Here is a 14,161-nt window from a genome sequence, read left to right on the forward strand (position 1 = left end):
TGGGTACAGATCTGTCTAGTCCCAAAGCCCAGAGTGTTTCCATGACATTATTTGCCAGAGCTTTGTTCCCCGTGTTGGGTCGGGTGGTAGGTATTGACAGAGGTCACTGAAGGTGTCTGAGGAGATGCCATCCTTTCTCACAGAGCCGGGCCTAGCTGACCTACAGCTACTAGGGCACGTGGTGTGTGCTGAGTGGCACTGATGATCCATGCACACATCTCAGCTGGCTCCTTACAATGTGGAAGCCTCATTTTTAGTACTCCTGGCTGGGTCGAAGTAGTACGGCAGGCCCATAGCTCTGACCCTGTTTCCTTGGAGCTAAGCTGTCTACAGTCTCACCAGTGCATGCTCTGATCAGCATGCTCACCTGTCACTTGTGGAGTGCGGACACACAGCCGAGGGTCTCTTCACAGTCATGTTTTCTCAGTAGCTAGTGGTGACCTCAGACAAGGGCTGACCACAGCCGCTCTTGGACCCTGAGATGTGGCTGCAGCACTGGGAAGTCTGCACGAGCCTCCTATCGGTTCAGGTTCAGCGGGTGGCAGACCTGCATTGTCCCGACAGCTGCTCCAAAAGGTGTGGCCCACCAGGAGGGGAGGGGGCCCAGAGCAGCTGTCCTCTGTCCTGTTCCTATCTTAGTCTTCTCTTTTTTCCCCACCTCCTACATTTCTTCACTCTTCCTCCAAAATGGCCCTCTGATCCATAAGTTTATTTAATTGTCTGTCCATTTCTCCGTTTATTCCAGGCTGTGTGCTAGGGACACAGCTGTGACCAGAAAAGGTGACTGCATGGCATTTACACTCTGTCATCTGTAGCAGAGCATTTAAATTTCCTGAGTTCCCTTGTCAGGTTCTGATGCCCTCAGATAGTCCGCTTTCCAGGAACAGTTCCATAGATTTCTGGCTCGGGTCCCATCCTCTGGTTAATGAATTTGGGGCTCTTGGGCTGTCCTTAGAGAGAACACAGGGCTTAGGCATGGAAGTCTTCCTTTTCTCTCTACTTACCAGCACTTTCTGAGTACTTGCCCTGTGGTGGTCACTGTGACATTGGGTGGGGGTGGTGATGAAATGATTAAGACACAGCCCCGCCTTCTTTGAGAAGCCCAGTGGCCAGAGCAGAGACAGGTGGGCAAACGGTAATTGCAGCCTGAAAAAAGAGCTGGGGAGCCCGGGAGGAGCAAGTCTCTCCATAGAGAAGGAGGTATCCCGGCCATCTCTGGTAGACTATCCTGAGCAAGTTATTTCTCCATCTCACTGTGACCCTTCCCACTGCAACTAAACACTGTTTGTTTGTTTGTTTTCCTCACTGGGCTCAAACTAAACAAATGAAAAAACAAACAAAACTACCTTTAGTTCTTTTCTACCTGAACCCTTTCACCATCATTGTTCTTCCTGAATCCTGGCCAAGTGGTAACAACGTGATGTTCTAGTTTTTTAATTTTCATAGCAAAGTAGAAACTGGCCCTTTCCTCTGCCCCTCCTCACCATCCCCTGCCAAGTGAATCTGCATGCAGACATCTGGGATGTGGGCTCTCTGCTACAGACCTCTACAGCCCCCGCTCTTGGCACTGTAGGTAAATGGTTTGCTGAATTACAGTATTTTCTATATTGCTGAAGAAGATCCCGGTTTTGGAGTTTAAACACTGGGGTGAAGTGAGTCTCCCTTCTCTTACCATGGCAGCCCATCTCACACATTCCTTAGGATAGCAAGTGCCACTTGATGTCTATTGTAAATTCTGGGCGGGGCTGCCTTGTTTGAGGCTCAGAGGGACAAGATACTTCACTAGCAGCACACATTGTCCAGTACAGAAATAATCAGCACAGGTCTGAAAGGGGACCTGTGTTGGTCCATCAGTTCTGATTGTGTGTGGGTGAGTGAGAGACCAAACACAGTTCTGTCTCACACTGTAAGCCTGAGAAATTCTGAGAGGCAGAGAGTGCTTGGCATTTACTCTGAAGCCCACATCTCTCGGTTGCCAGTCAGCAGAGAAGTTGCATGTTGATTTCATGTATTCACTTCTCTTCCTACCCTCTGGGAATTCTGTACTTGCTTCACTTTTTTTGTCATTTAAAAACAAGGAGGAAAGGGAAAGAAAAGGCAGCTCTGCCTTGTGCACATGCTCAGAGATCCTCAAGGGCAGTCTGTACCTGCCAGCTCTCCTGAGCATGGTGAGTGGTTGATGATCAGGAGGGAGCATGAAAGATGGTATATTAGCTCACCTTTTCTCTCTGGCGGCTCCTTCTGCGCCCAAAATCTAAGAAACAGGTAAACCACGGCATCTGGTATTCTTGTCTCCCCTCTGCCCTGTTGCCAGGCCCAGCTTCCTAGAGCACCAATTTTGTCATGTGCCCCCACTGCTTGGGAAGCTCCCAGGTGAAGTCCAGACTTTTCATGTGTCATGCAACACCTCGCACAGTAGCTCACTTTGACTCTCAGGCACATTCTTCTGCTTCAGTCAGGCCTGAGTCCTCATGACCCCCGAATGCACCATACCACTCTTTTCTAGATAATGCCCTCCCTCCTCCTGGCTTCTCGTCCACATCCACTCCAGAGATCCCTTCTCCAGGGAGAGGGCAGAAGGCACAGCTCTTTGGTGGTCCTACCTGGGTACATGCTTGCTATCTCACTCCGATTTGGGATTCTGTAGGTACTTACTTGGAGTGGGGGTAGAGGCTGGTCTCTTTGGCTATCTTATAAGCTCCTTCAGGCCCACGGCCATATCTCACACATCTCTCTATTTTCCAGGGCTCTTGCTTAGTGTCTTGCCTTGATGAACAATCTATTATGAATGCATGGTTTGTTCATGGTGGGAGGGAGGAGGACAGATGTCATCTGCCTTCCTACATACAGCTCCTTTCCCAGCATTGTCCAGGCTGTCTCTTTTCATGGGTGAGCTTCCCGGCTTACAGACTACATTCTCCCTTCACCGTCTTCCTTTTTCTAACCCTCTGTGAGATAACTCAGGGCCAACTCCTTGGGGACTCACCTAGGCTGATCATCAGGCCAGCAATACCACCCTGACCACATCTCTCTCTTTCGTCCCTTCCATAGGGTCATTTTGTCTAATGACCTCTCACCAGGACATGTGATTTCAGGTTCTCTGTGTGCTTTTAGATATTGTCTGTTAGACTGGAAGATTCCCAAGTGCAGGAAGTAGGTTTAGAGCCCAAGAGAGTAAAGAACATGGGCTTTGGAATCACACATTTCCTTATCAGTGAAATGGACTAATAACCATAGCCATCAGATAGGGTTATCATGAGGATTTGGTGAGTAACTGTGTGAAGCCTGGTGCCTGGAGTACAATGAGGACTTAAAAATCTGAGTTGCTCTTATTACTCTGATAATGATTCTACTGGGTACCCTGATGGGACCTCAGTGAAACTTTGTTAATGGATTGGAGTGAGACTTCAGTGCCTTTTTGACAAATGTGACCAGGAGGGAGCAGAACTGTTAAACTGGGCAGCCTTCTCTTCTCTCTTATCTGCCTGTTGTCCTTCACTCCCTGCACCTTCCCTCTCCTCCGCCTCCTAGGACCTCAGTTGCTGAGAAAATAGTTACTGGCACAAACTCATTTATAAGCAGAAATGAAGGCAGAATGACAATGGGGAGGCCATTCTCACTGAACAAGGTGTGAGTTGGGGAGAAGAGAAAAAAAAAAAAAAGACAGAGGGGGCCAACTTGGGAAGGCCCTTGTCGATACCATGTCCCCACCTGAGACTGGTAGTAACAGCCCCTTATATTTGTTTAGCGCTTACAGCCCTGGGACTCTTCGCATATGTCTTCCTTCCCTCGGCCACAGCCAGTTGTGGTAGCTCTCTTTCACTTGGCCTTGGTGCTGGGGACGCAGAGCTGAGTAGGACTTGGCCCTGCCTTCCTCCAGTGCTCTCGCTCTCTCTTGCTGATGGCAGAGAAGAGAAGTGGGCTCCTTTCCCAAGTTTTCTAGTCTTCTTTGCCAACTGTGGTAGCCCAGGTCGGTAGTGCAGACTTCTGCACAAGCCCAGGGGACGCTGCCCCATGCGCAGTGTTTTACCGTAGGATAAAGGCTCCTTCTGGATGTTACCAAGCCCCCTAGCCAGAGCCTTCTTCCTGCATTTTCCCTGACCAACTCCTGTGCACTCTTCACGAGAGAGGACTCAGCCTGCGCCCATGAGCACTCATACATCACCCTCGGCATAGGCAGGACCCCACCTCGGCCACCTGCTCTTCTCAGCCGGGCCTGGGTCCCAGCCCCCGCGTCATCCCACCTGGGAATGCGGGGCGGGGGAGGGGACTCGTGCAGCTGCAGGAGCCTCGTGGAGCCGCGCGCGCGTGCGCGCGTGTGTGTCTGTGTGTCTATGTGTGTGTGTGCGCGCGCGCGCAGAGGGGGCGGGGTGGGCGGTGCGCGCCCCGCGGAGGCCCCTAGCGTCTTTCCCACACTTCACGCCGCTCCTGCCATCCCTTCTCCCTGTGAGTGGTAGCCGGACCCACGTGTGCAAAAGCGTGGCGTGTGTGTGTGTGCGCGCGCGCGTGTGTGTATGTAGCGGGAAGATCGTGTGCCTAGGGTCGGACAGGCCCCAGTGTGCACAGGGGGCAGCGGCCAGGGCAATGGCCGCGCTTCTTTCCCCCTCTGTCCTCCCCAGCCCTTTCCTCCGGTTTCCTTGGGTCGTTAGTACCTCCAGCCATTCTCCTCCTGAGCCGCCCCCTTTTCCAGAGTAGAAGAGACCAGAGCCTTCCATGGAGGTTCTGGTTCACCCCCAGCTCCAGAGCCCTTGACATTTAACGAGGGTTCGTGGCGCACGGGTGTAGGCACATAGCAGAACGCTAATCCTATTAAAGATATGGTGTCATTGGGGAAGGGGAGACTGCCCCCCCACCCGCTGTCAGGCCTCTCGCTCATTGGTAGAATGCAAAGCAGGGGGCGGGGCCGAGGGCCCGGTGAAGGGGCTCCGGGCGATTTCGGAGTCAGGAGTCGGGGCTGGGATTTCGCAGGGAAAACCCAGCGGTGGCAGCTGCGGCAGATCTGCCGGCGCTGTCCGGCGCGCGCCCGGCTAGCCCAGGGCTGGCGAGCAGCTCCGCAAAGTCGCCGAGCGAAAGGAGGCGGAGCGCCTGCAAAGTGGTCGGGTTCAGCGCCGGGGCTGGGCTGGGCGAGGTGTGCCCAGGGAACCTGGATCCCGGGGCCCTTGTGCCTTGCGTTGAGCGGCCAGTGCAGCGGGAGAGCTGACGCTCTGGAAAGAGAAATCAAATTGCAGCCTCCCCAAAGACGCTAAGTTACGCAGGCCAGCCAGTTCCCGGAGAGCGTTCGCGAGCGCCCGGAGACCCGAGCCGCAGAGCCTTCCCGGGCCAGCGGGCCGGGAGCGGGGCGCTTTCCAAGAGTCAGAGGCCCCTGTGCACGGGGTTTGACCCGGAGTGCGACACGGTACTGAGAGGGGGCGTGCAAGGCTCCGCCGGGCCGCCTGCAGCCGGTGCCCGACTCGGGCTCCCCCTCAGTCCCACTCTGGGAGCGATGCCCCCCGCCCCTCAGGCCCCCCGGGAACGCCGCGAGCATGGAGAAGTCGAGTAGCGAGGATTCTTCGATCCACCGGAGTCCATCTTTGGACAGCAAGGACTCGGACTTTGCCAAGCCGTCCACCTCTGGCCGCCCGTTCGGTAGCGGCTTCACGGCCGGCGCCTTCTACGGCACCGCAGGCTCCCGGGGCCAGAGCCGTGCGGAGGCTGGCATCAAGACTGACAAGTACAATGCCCCCAAGGGCAGCAAATACGTGGTGTTTTACCTGGACCTGTCCTTTGTTTTCCTCCTAGAATTTAAGAAGTGCAACATGGCCAGGGGCTGCCTCTGCTGCTTGAAGTACATGATGTTCCTCTTCAATTTGATATTCTGGGTAAGTCTGTGCGCTCATCCCTCCGTTTTCCTCCTCTCCTCTTCTTTGCCTACCACAGTGTGATACTCTCTTCCTCGTCAGTGCTGCATTGCTCTACTCTCTGCACAACGATAAGCAGGTTTTTAAAAATTGTTTCCCCGCCTTGTTCACGTATCTGCTTTTTCCTTTCTCTCTCCTTTGTGGCTGAATGGAGGCTCCAACTTGCCTGTCTTCCAGGAGAGACTTACCCTACTAGGAGGCTGGCAAAGTTTGCAGCCACCTCTTTCTCCTATGAGAAACCCATTCTGGAAGTGTCTCCAACTAGATAACCTGCAGCAATAGGTGTGGGTCAGAATTTTTAACAGCTGTGACCCTGAGTTGAAGACAGGCACGAGTGTGGATGGTCTTCTGAGTTTCTTCTTGTATTCCTCCTAAATAGATAAGAATACCATCTGCAGCATTTTATGTGCATGAGATAGGGGAGTGCTAGAGGTCAGTGAACCCCAGAAAAATGAGGACTAGCCCCTGTCCCAAGCCAAGGGACTTGCTTACTAGCCTGCAGATATGCCCCTGAGTTAGGGTTTGTGTGGAAAAGGAGGCATGGGAGGGATGCTGCCATTGGGTGGCGGGCAGCTGCTTTTGAGGGATTGCAGTGGGACTGGGGAGGGGGAGCAGGCTGGCCATGTGCTCCCGCCATGGAAAGCCAGCAATCCTGGCTCTGGGAGCCCCAGAGACTGGAAGAGACAAAGAGGACAATCAGGAGTGGCCCCATCCTTTGGTGAGAGATTGTTTTCTAGAGAAGGTGTCGGTGGGTGGGGCAGCTTGGAATTGTTCTCCACCCTCTGTGACTCTGGAGGCTGTGTGTACGCAGCGCACATACTTGTGCATAGGAAATCCTAGTTAGGCAAATTTGAAAACTTCTTAACTTCATATCTAATTGTTCCTTCATCCCAATTGCTGCCCCAGCTTTCTTCACCAGAGCCCAGATGCAGTCAGCGCAGATGTTTGGCTCTGCCCCAGGGCCTGTCCTCCTGCCGGCTGGAGGCTGTCAGCTGCTGGTGGTCCAGGAAGAGCACTGGGGGCAGGAGAAAGTCATTCACAGTGAAATGGGTAGAAGCAGTTGTGCTTTGGTGTTCAACACCTGGGGGAAGTGACCGGCTTTAATTGAAAAACTTTTTTGGGTGTATTGGGGGTGTATGACTTTTCCCACAGAGTGGAAAATTCAGGCTGGACGGGAAGAAGACTGTGTTCTAGTCTTGGTTCTGCATTAACTTCTTTTGTGACCTTGTCCAAATTGTGTTATCCCTTAAGGACTGGGTGTCCTTTCCAGCCCAATGGGGAGCTGTCACGATGGTCTCCCTCATGTCCTCACCTCATTAGGTATGGGACATCCTGCATCCTTGCCTTCTCTCTAGGGAAGGACCCCCCTTCCCTGCCTTGGGCATGGGCTGCTGTTTTTCTTCTGAGGAGTCTGCTCTGAGATTGTCTGAGTTATATTTCTCTGGATGTCTCCATGATCTGGGGCCTTCCAGTCACCGCTGTTACAGTGTTCCCTGTTCTGTGGCAAAGGTTTTATGGAAACTGGGGCAGAGCCATTGGAATGTTAGGAATGATTTCGTGGCCACCTTTGAGCAAGTGCTTCTGGTCCTCTGACTCACTCGCTAGCGTCAGTGTCAGCCAGACACTGGTGTATATTTCTCCGGTGCCTACAGATTTACATGAACGTTGCCCTTTCATTGTGCACAGCTTCCTTCTCTGTCCTTGTTCATAGTCTCAACCTACCTTTCATGCCTTGCCCCATTCTGCATATCTTAACACTTACTAGAAAGACCTTCCTGGTAATGCTCACTCAGTGCCTTGGCCAGTACCTCCCACTCAGCCATGCTTTTCCCCCCGCCCCCGCCCCGCCACCTGCTGGCTGGAGTGGGTATAACTGCTGCGGCTCCTTTCCAAGGATGGTCACAACTTGGTCTAGGGACCTCCTTTCATGGTAGCACAATAGTCTGTGCCCCGCACTTAGTAGGCACTCATTATATGTTTGTGAGTGAATGAATGGAGGGCCAGAGTAGTAAATCCACATGTTATTGTGTTGCAGGGATTCCCAAGTCTCACGTGGTAGGGACTTGCGCGTGACGAAGGTTCTCCTAGCAACTTAGCTCTGGGGTGACAAGCATCTCTTTCTATCTTCCCTTAAAAGCTTAGCAGAGGTTAATGAACTGGTTGATGGAGTGGCCTTCCCTTATGGTCTAAAGTGAGAGGACTTGTCTCTTCCTAATTAGAAGGTACTTACCATTACTCTTTTACCAGGCAAGGAGTTGCTCTCTCCTAGTCTCTGACTTTCCTGATTACTTAATATTTTCAGAATTCCCATGACATGCTACAAGCTGGGAAGAATTAATTCTCAAAGTTCTTTTATGCTAGTAGTGTATGAGATGATGAAACAAGACATACTTAGGAAAGATGAAAAATTTAGCAAAAGAGAAATGGATGCCTGTATGTGTAAGTATATTTTTGGAGCTGGAAGAACAGGTGTAGCAGGATGTTAGCCAGGATTTGGGCCCGGTGGATCACTGAGCTCCACTCAAATGAAGACTTCATGTGGTCAGGTACTTGGGCCTGATATGAGAGAAGGAACGGAGGAAAGGGCCAAATGAGAAGAGAAAGTGCTTGGGCCAAAGGCAGATGGGGCAAGACCCCTAGAAGACCTCTGCTGTTTCCAGTGCTCAGAGGGAGGGAAAGACTGGAGGTAAGTGAGAGGGTGGGGCGAGGAGAACTACAGGGCTGGTCAGAGCTGAGTCCTCCAGGGCCCAGAGCATTGTCAGGAATTACGTAGCCGTTGCTTTTTCTAGTTTCATGGCTCAGATCCCAAAAGGAGGCTTTTCTGAGGCATTGGAGTTGAACCTGAGGCCTGCAATCAATAGAGATCTTCCTTAGATCCCAGGGCCTCCTGGTAGGTCTCCAGACCCACTGCTGCCGCCATACCCCTTGCCTTCTCAGAGCTTGCTAGAAGGGTTCCTGGTGCAGCTGTCTTACTCTGCACCCTCTCACAAGCATGAGAGTCCCTGGTTCAGCTGGGACTTTCTCCTCCCTACCTTCTTCCTCCCCACCCCCTCTTGATTGACACCAGTGCTGGCTCTGACATGATTTAAAAATAGATATTAAGACTAGGAAGTTTAATTTTTAATGCTTTGGAAAGGAAGTGAACACAGAGCCGGCATTCCCGCATGGCCACGTTCCGGGGTCTCAGAGCATCAGCCAGGCCTTCATCTGGCCCCTTTCCCCCAAGCAGAGCCATGCCCGACCCACCCCAAAGATTGGTTTGCAGCAACCCTCTTGGGGGACAGCCTGATGGCTCATACCTGAGCACTTGGGGGAGCCGCTGAATGTCTCTTGCTGCCCAGTTTAGCCTGGATCTCCTGTTTGAAGAGTCCAGGTCTGAACCTGCCTTGTTCAGCCCCTCAGTCCACTCACCACTTCCATTCTCAGATAGAAAGTACCCCACAGACTTCTTATGACACCCTAAGCCATCCAGCACTGACTGTACACAGACCCTTGTCTTGGGCACCACAGACCAACAGGGAGCCACACAGCTCACAGAGGCACTCATGGTGTGGCCAAGCCAGTACCAAACAAACACCTCTAATGTGGCCGGAGAGTCCTAACCAAGCGCCTGTCCCCTGGAGGGCAAGAGAACGGTCTGAGAGGGGCTGAGTCACAAAGGCCTGACCCCACTTAGGGGAGGTTAATTGGGGCCTCCACCCGGCACCCTGACCATGGCAGCCCTGTGCCAACCTTTCCCCTGCTCCAGCAGGCACACTTAGCACTACCTCCTTAGCTAATTAGCTTTTATTAAGGGAGCAATTCACAAGGAATAGCCTTTCCTCTGGGGCCAGAATGTCACTGCTCTGCCAGCCATGACTTAAAGTGATGGGACAGCTCTGCTGGCAAGCTTGAAAAGTGACCACTATCCTGAGTGGCAATTATGCTAACAATTCCAGTCCCACCCCTACCCTCCACATCAGACAGGAACTCGACTTAGGTTGAGAGGAACTAGGCTGAAATCTAATTTGCTATCCTGAGAAGGGGACGTGGCTCCCAGCACTCAGAACCCATGCTATAGTCTCTCTCCCCTACTCAGAATGAGAAGCTCTGAGCCCACTCTGCCCTCCCGGAGGGGCTCAGATTCACTTAATTTCTAGCTAGAGTATTCCACCAGATGGCCCTGGGAAGACGCAGAGATAGAGTCTGAGGAAAGGGCCACAGGTCTGTCCTCCATCCCACCAGGCAATGACAAGCACAGAAAATGCCACAGACCTCCTCTGAGGATGGTGCGTGTGTGGGGGGCTCACCCTTCCTCCCTTGTACCTCCATGTGCCTAGTTGCCCTTGGCTGAACTTGGCGGCGGGCTCTGGGGCTTACAGGGCTGTTGGGGTCCCAGTTGAGTCCGTTCACTCATGCCACAAGTATTTACTGAATGCCCGCTGCGTGCACAGGAGGCTCCAGTTGGTGAGGATGGGCTGACTGGGCTTGCACAGGGCAGATCAGCTTTCTTGGGCCAGGAAGTCGTGGAATCGAGAGGTCATCTGGCTTGTCCTCCAGCAAGCATTTGAACGCAGGGCTGCCAAGGGAGGGGTGAGAGTGAGGCCACCTCCCTTTTCTCCAGCATTCTAGGGAGGGGCAGCAGCAGGCCTGGACCCAGCATCCGGGTGGCCTGACTTGACTTGTCCTCTTCTTTCCCCCACTCCCACATGATGGCTGTCTGACTCCTGCTCTGAAATGTTTGCTCCGGTCAGAAATGGGAGGAAAAAACAAACTGTCTCTTTTAGGAGTTTCCTAGTTTGGAGAAAAGAATTAGTGAATTATGAATCTTTTTCTTCTATTGAAAGGATCGATCGGATGTTCTATGGCTGCTGCATACTGCATGCATTTGTGGAGCACCTGCTGTAAACCAGGCCCTTGAACTGCTCAGAGTTCCATGGAGGAGTCAGACACATAAACAGATAATTACAGTTCTGAATAGTAGGTGCTTAGTAGAACTACTTAACGGAGTAATTAATATTGCTTAATAGAGACAAGATACAGAGATAACAGACTGGACCAAATGACACCTGGATTTTGAAGGATGAATAGGAGTTTGCTGGATAAATGAGGATAAGGGTCCGGGCAATGAAGAAAGGTGGAGAAAGAGAGAGAGACAAGTTGATCCAGAGCCTGTGGGGGAGAGCGTGGAAGTCACAGTGGAAGTCACAGAGGCCCCTGCATGTGTGAAATGGGCTGAACACAGAGAAACAAAGGGTGGAATCGGTCTGGGTGGTACCAGTTGGGAGGGGCTTTCTGGGGTGGTGAGTTTGGCAAGAGTCTGAGGATGAGGTGGCCCCGACTCTTCTGTGAAGGATGCGCCAGTGCCTGGAGATGCTCTTTATTCTGTCTTCAGGCTCCGAGGAAAGGGATATTTAATTTTTGTGGCTGTGACCACCACGACAGGTCTCGCTATGTCCCTTGGGCTGCAAGCTGTTGCTGTAGGTAATCCAGCTTACAGAGATGCCCCTCTTCTCTCTCCCTCTTCCGGCCTCTTCCTTCCAGCTGTGATCTGCCCGCTTATTTGGTTCCAGTTAGGAAGCTTTGAAGCAGAGCTAAACCCTTTGGGCAGAGTTAAGTCTTCTGAGCCAGCTTTGTCCCTGCTCACATTTGAAAGCTAATCTGTTAGCAGAAGTGGTGGGGGTTGGGGCAAGGACGTTACAAATGGCACGTGGTTGGGAGGGTGAGCTGATCTGCAGCTGGGGGAGCAGCCCAGGGTAGATATGTGGCATTCACCCCTTACCCTTTCTCTCACTAGGCATAGGACTTGAGGAAGAGCTAAAATTTCAAATCTCTCCTGTGTTGGGAAGCTTACTGCATTAATATCGAGCAGGGAGGCCCTGTTTGACTGGCCAGTGGGGGGTGACTGGCCGAGGAGAACAGAGACATGGCTTCTGCCTTCAGAGGGCTTTCTGTCTGCTCCAAGTGTTCTTCACTAGAGTGTAGATTCAAATCAACCAGGCAGCTTTTTACATGAACGGAGGCCATGTTCCCCTCCCACCTCCTCCCACTGACCTACTGAGTCAATCTCCAGGAGCGAGGCTTATGTTTTGAAGGTTTTCTTAACCTCTTGGTGCCTGGGTTTTGTCATGTATGACAGTATTGGCTATCTTACGGGGCTGCGGTGAGGCCCAGATGAGGTAATATGTGTATCATGTAGATAACTGCTTCGTAGGAGGCCTAGTGTGTTGCGCTCAGTGACTAGTGGCTGCACTTATTATCACTGCACTTCCTGCAGTGAAACCTTATGAATAGGTAGGTCCCTCTAGCAGTAAGTTAGATACCCCAGAGATGGAGCGACAGTGCTTTAGAGCCCTGGAAGCAGCCCCAAATGTCTCTTTAAGGCTGGGGATTATTCTGAATATCTTCTGGTCTTAGGGATACATAAGAGAAATGGGCAAGTGAGAGTCCAGGTGGACCTATTAGAAGATGGAGGTGGAAGGCTGTGGGAGAGGGGAGTGGTCTCAGAGCCCAGGGCCTGCAGCTGCACCTGCCACGTTGTGCATTCACCTCTGGCTATCCCTGTCAGGGGCAGTCCACCCTCTTCCTCTGCCTTTCTTTGTTCTTGGTGCTTTGGATCAGGCCAGGAACAGGCCAGCTAGGCGGGTGGTCATATTACAGGGTCCCCATGGGCCCTCTGCCCTGGGTGCTCCAAAGGTAGGTCGTCTTTCTGACACACTTGATATTGGGCAGCAGCTCGGCCCGTGACCTGAGCTGACTAAAAGACGGGGCATGTGGGGCTCCAGGTCTAGGTCACTTTACTAACCAGAAAAATGGTCACTTAAAAATTTTTTTCAAATTGTGGACTGTATCATATGTAAATTCATATAGTTAAAAAACTTTATGTAATGGACATGTACCCACTATGCAGCTTAAGAAATAAAACATTAGCTATACCCATGTCCCTGCTTGAGCATGCCCCCATCTTCCCTAGAGAGAACCATAATCCTGAAATTTTGTGTTAAGGATATTTCTTTATAGTTTTTTCACATACGTAGGCATCCTTCAATGCCACTTTATTTGGCTTGGCTTGTTTTTAGACTTTTGATATATGGAATTATTCCAAACTTAAAAAAAAATTCAGTGTTATATTTGTTATTGATTCATTAATGTCAATATGTGTGGCCATAGTGCATTTATTTTCACTGCTCCGTGGTATTCCATTATATGAGTGTGATGCAATGTATTCTTCTGGTGATGAGTATTGGGGTCATTTCCTTTTTAAACATGCTTCTGTGAAGATTCTTGTATAAGAGTTTTTCTAGAAAAGTACTTCTGAAAGTACCTGTGAAGAACCAGCTTTTTAACTTCCATTCCTCAGGTGTGGCTCTGCTCGGCATGACTAGGGTACAGCTCAAACCACATACAAACTCCCCTACATCCAAATGCGTTCATTGATCATGCACTTGAATGTTTTGGCAATATCAAATTGCTATAAATAAGCATTAAGCATTTTCATGGACCACACTTTGAAGAGAACTGCTCTAGGGTGCATAGCAAAGAATACAGCATTGAGATTTAGAGTATGTGCATTTCAGCTTTACTAGATAATGCCATACTGTTTTCCAAAGTGGATATATCAACTGAAATTTCCACCAGTGTAATGCCAATTGAAAATGGAAAGTTTGGGGCATTCTCCAATACAGTGGGTGTAATGTGCCGTATTATGTTTTAAATTTTCATTTCTCTGATTACTAATGAACATCTTTTCACAGGTTTATTAGCCATTCTTTTCTCTTCTGTGAATGCCTGTTTATGTTTTTATTCATTTTTTCTAGTGAGTTGTTTGCTTTTTCCTACTATTTTTTAGAAGTTTTATTTATGTTTTGGATACTAACCTGTTGTTTATTAACTATACCACAGCCATTTTCTAATTTCCAGTTTATAGCTTGCCTTTTCACTTTCTTCATAGTCTTTTCATAAACAGAAATTCTTTATTTTAATATAGTCAAATTTATCAGTCTCTTTGTTAGGTTTTACTTTTTATGTATTATTTAACAAATATCTCATGGGTGTCTTTATATCCCTGGTAATAGGACAGTGCTGTCACAACGTATGAGGTACTCATGAATTGTCGAATGAATTTGTGAATGATTAAAGTTGAGTTCCTATACTTATTTCTAGAAGTTTTTCTCTTTACATTTAAGTCCTTAATATTTCTGGAATTTATATCTGTGTTTGATGTGAGGTAGGGCTCTGATTTCTTTTTTCCCTAAATATCAGTTGTCTTAGCTCCATTGGTTGGC

The 14,161-nt window shown here is 50.4% G+C and overlaps 1 protein-coding gene across 2 annotated transcripts in view; it reads left to right on the top strand.

The window, feature by feature from the left end:
• The window catches only part of TSPAN9 (tetraspanin 9), a 189,976-nt gene that overhangs the window by 100,983 nt on the left and 74,832 nt on the right, over window positions 1-14,161 (top strand). Inside the window, exon 2 of one of the 2 annotated variants that reach the window (XM_011367860.2) lies at window positions 5,779-5,858. In XM_011367860.2, coding sequence (XP_011366162.1) covers window positions 5,796-5,858 — 63 coding nt within the window. In that variant the 5' untranslated portion in view covers window positions 5,779-5,795. Of the gene's footprint in view, window positions 1-5,507; window positions 5,859-14,161 lie in introns of those variants that run through there. The other variant, XM_011367859.2, reaches the window with a different exon arrangement.

This window comes from Pteropus vampyrus, unplaced genomic scaffold (genome assembly GCF_000151845.1).
Source record: "Pteropus vampyrus isolate Shadow unplaced genomic scaffold, Pvam_2.0 Scaffold137, whole genome shotgun sequence".
NCBI lineage: Eukaryota > Metazoa > Chordata > Mammalia > Chiroptera > Pteropodidae > Pteropus > Pteropus vampyrus.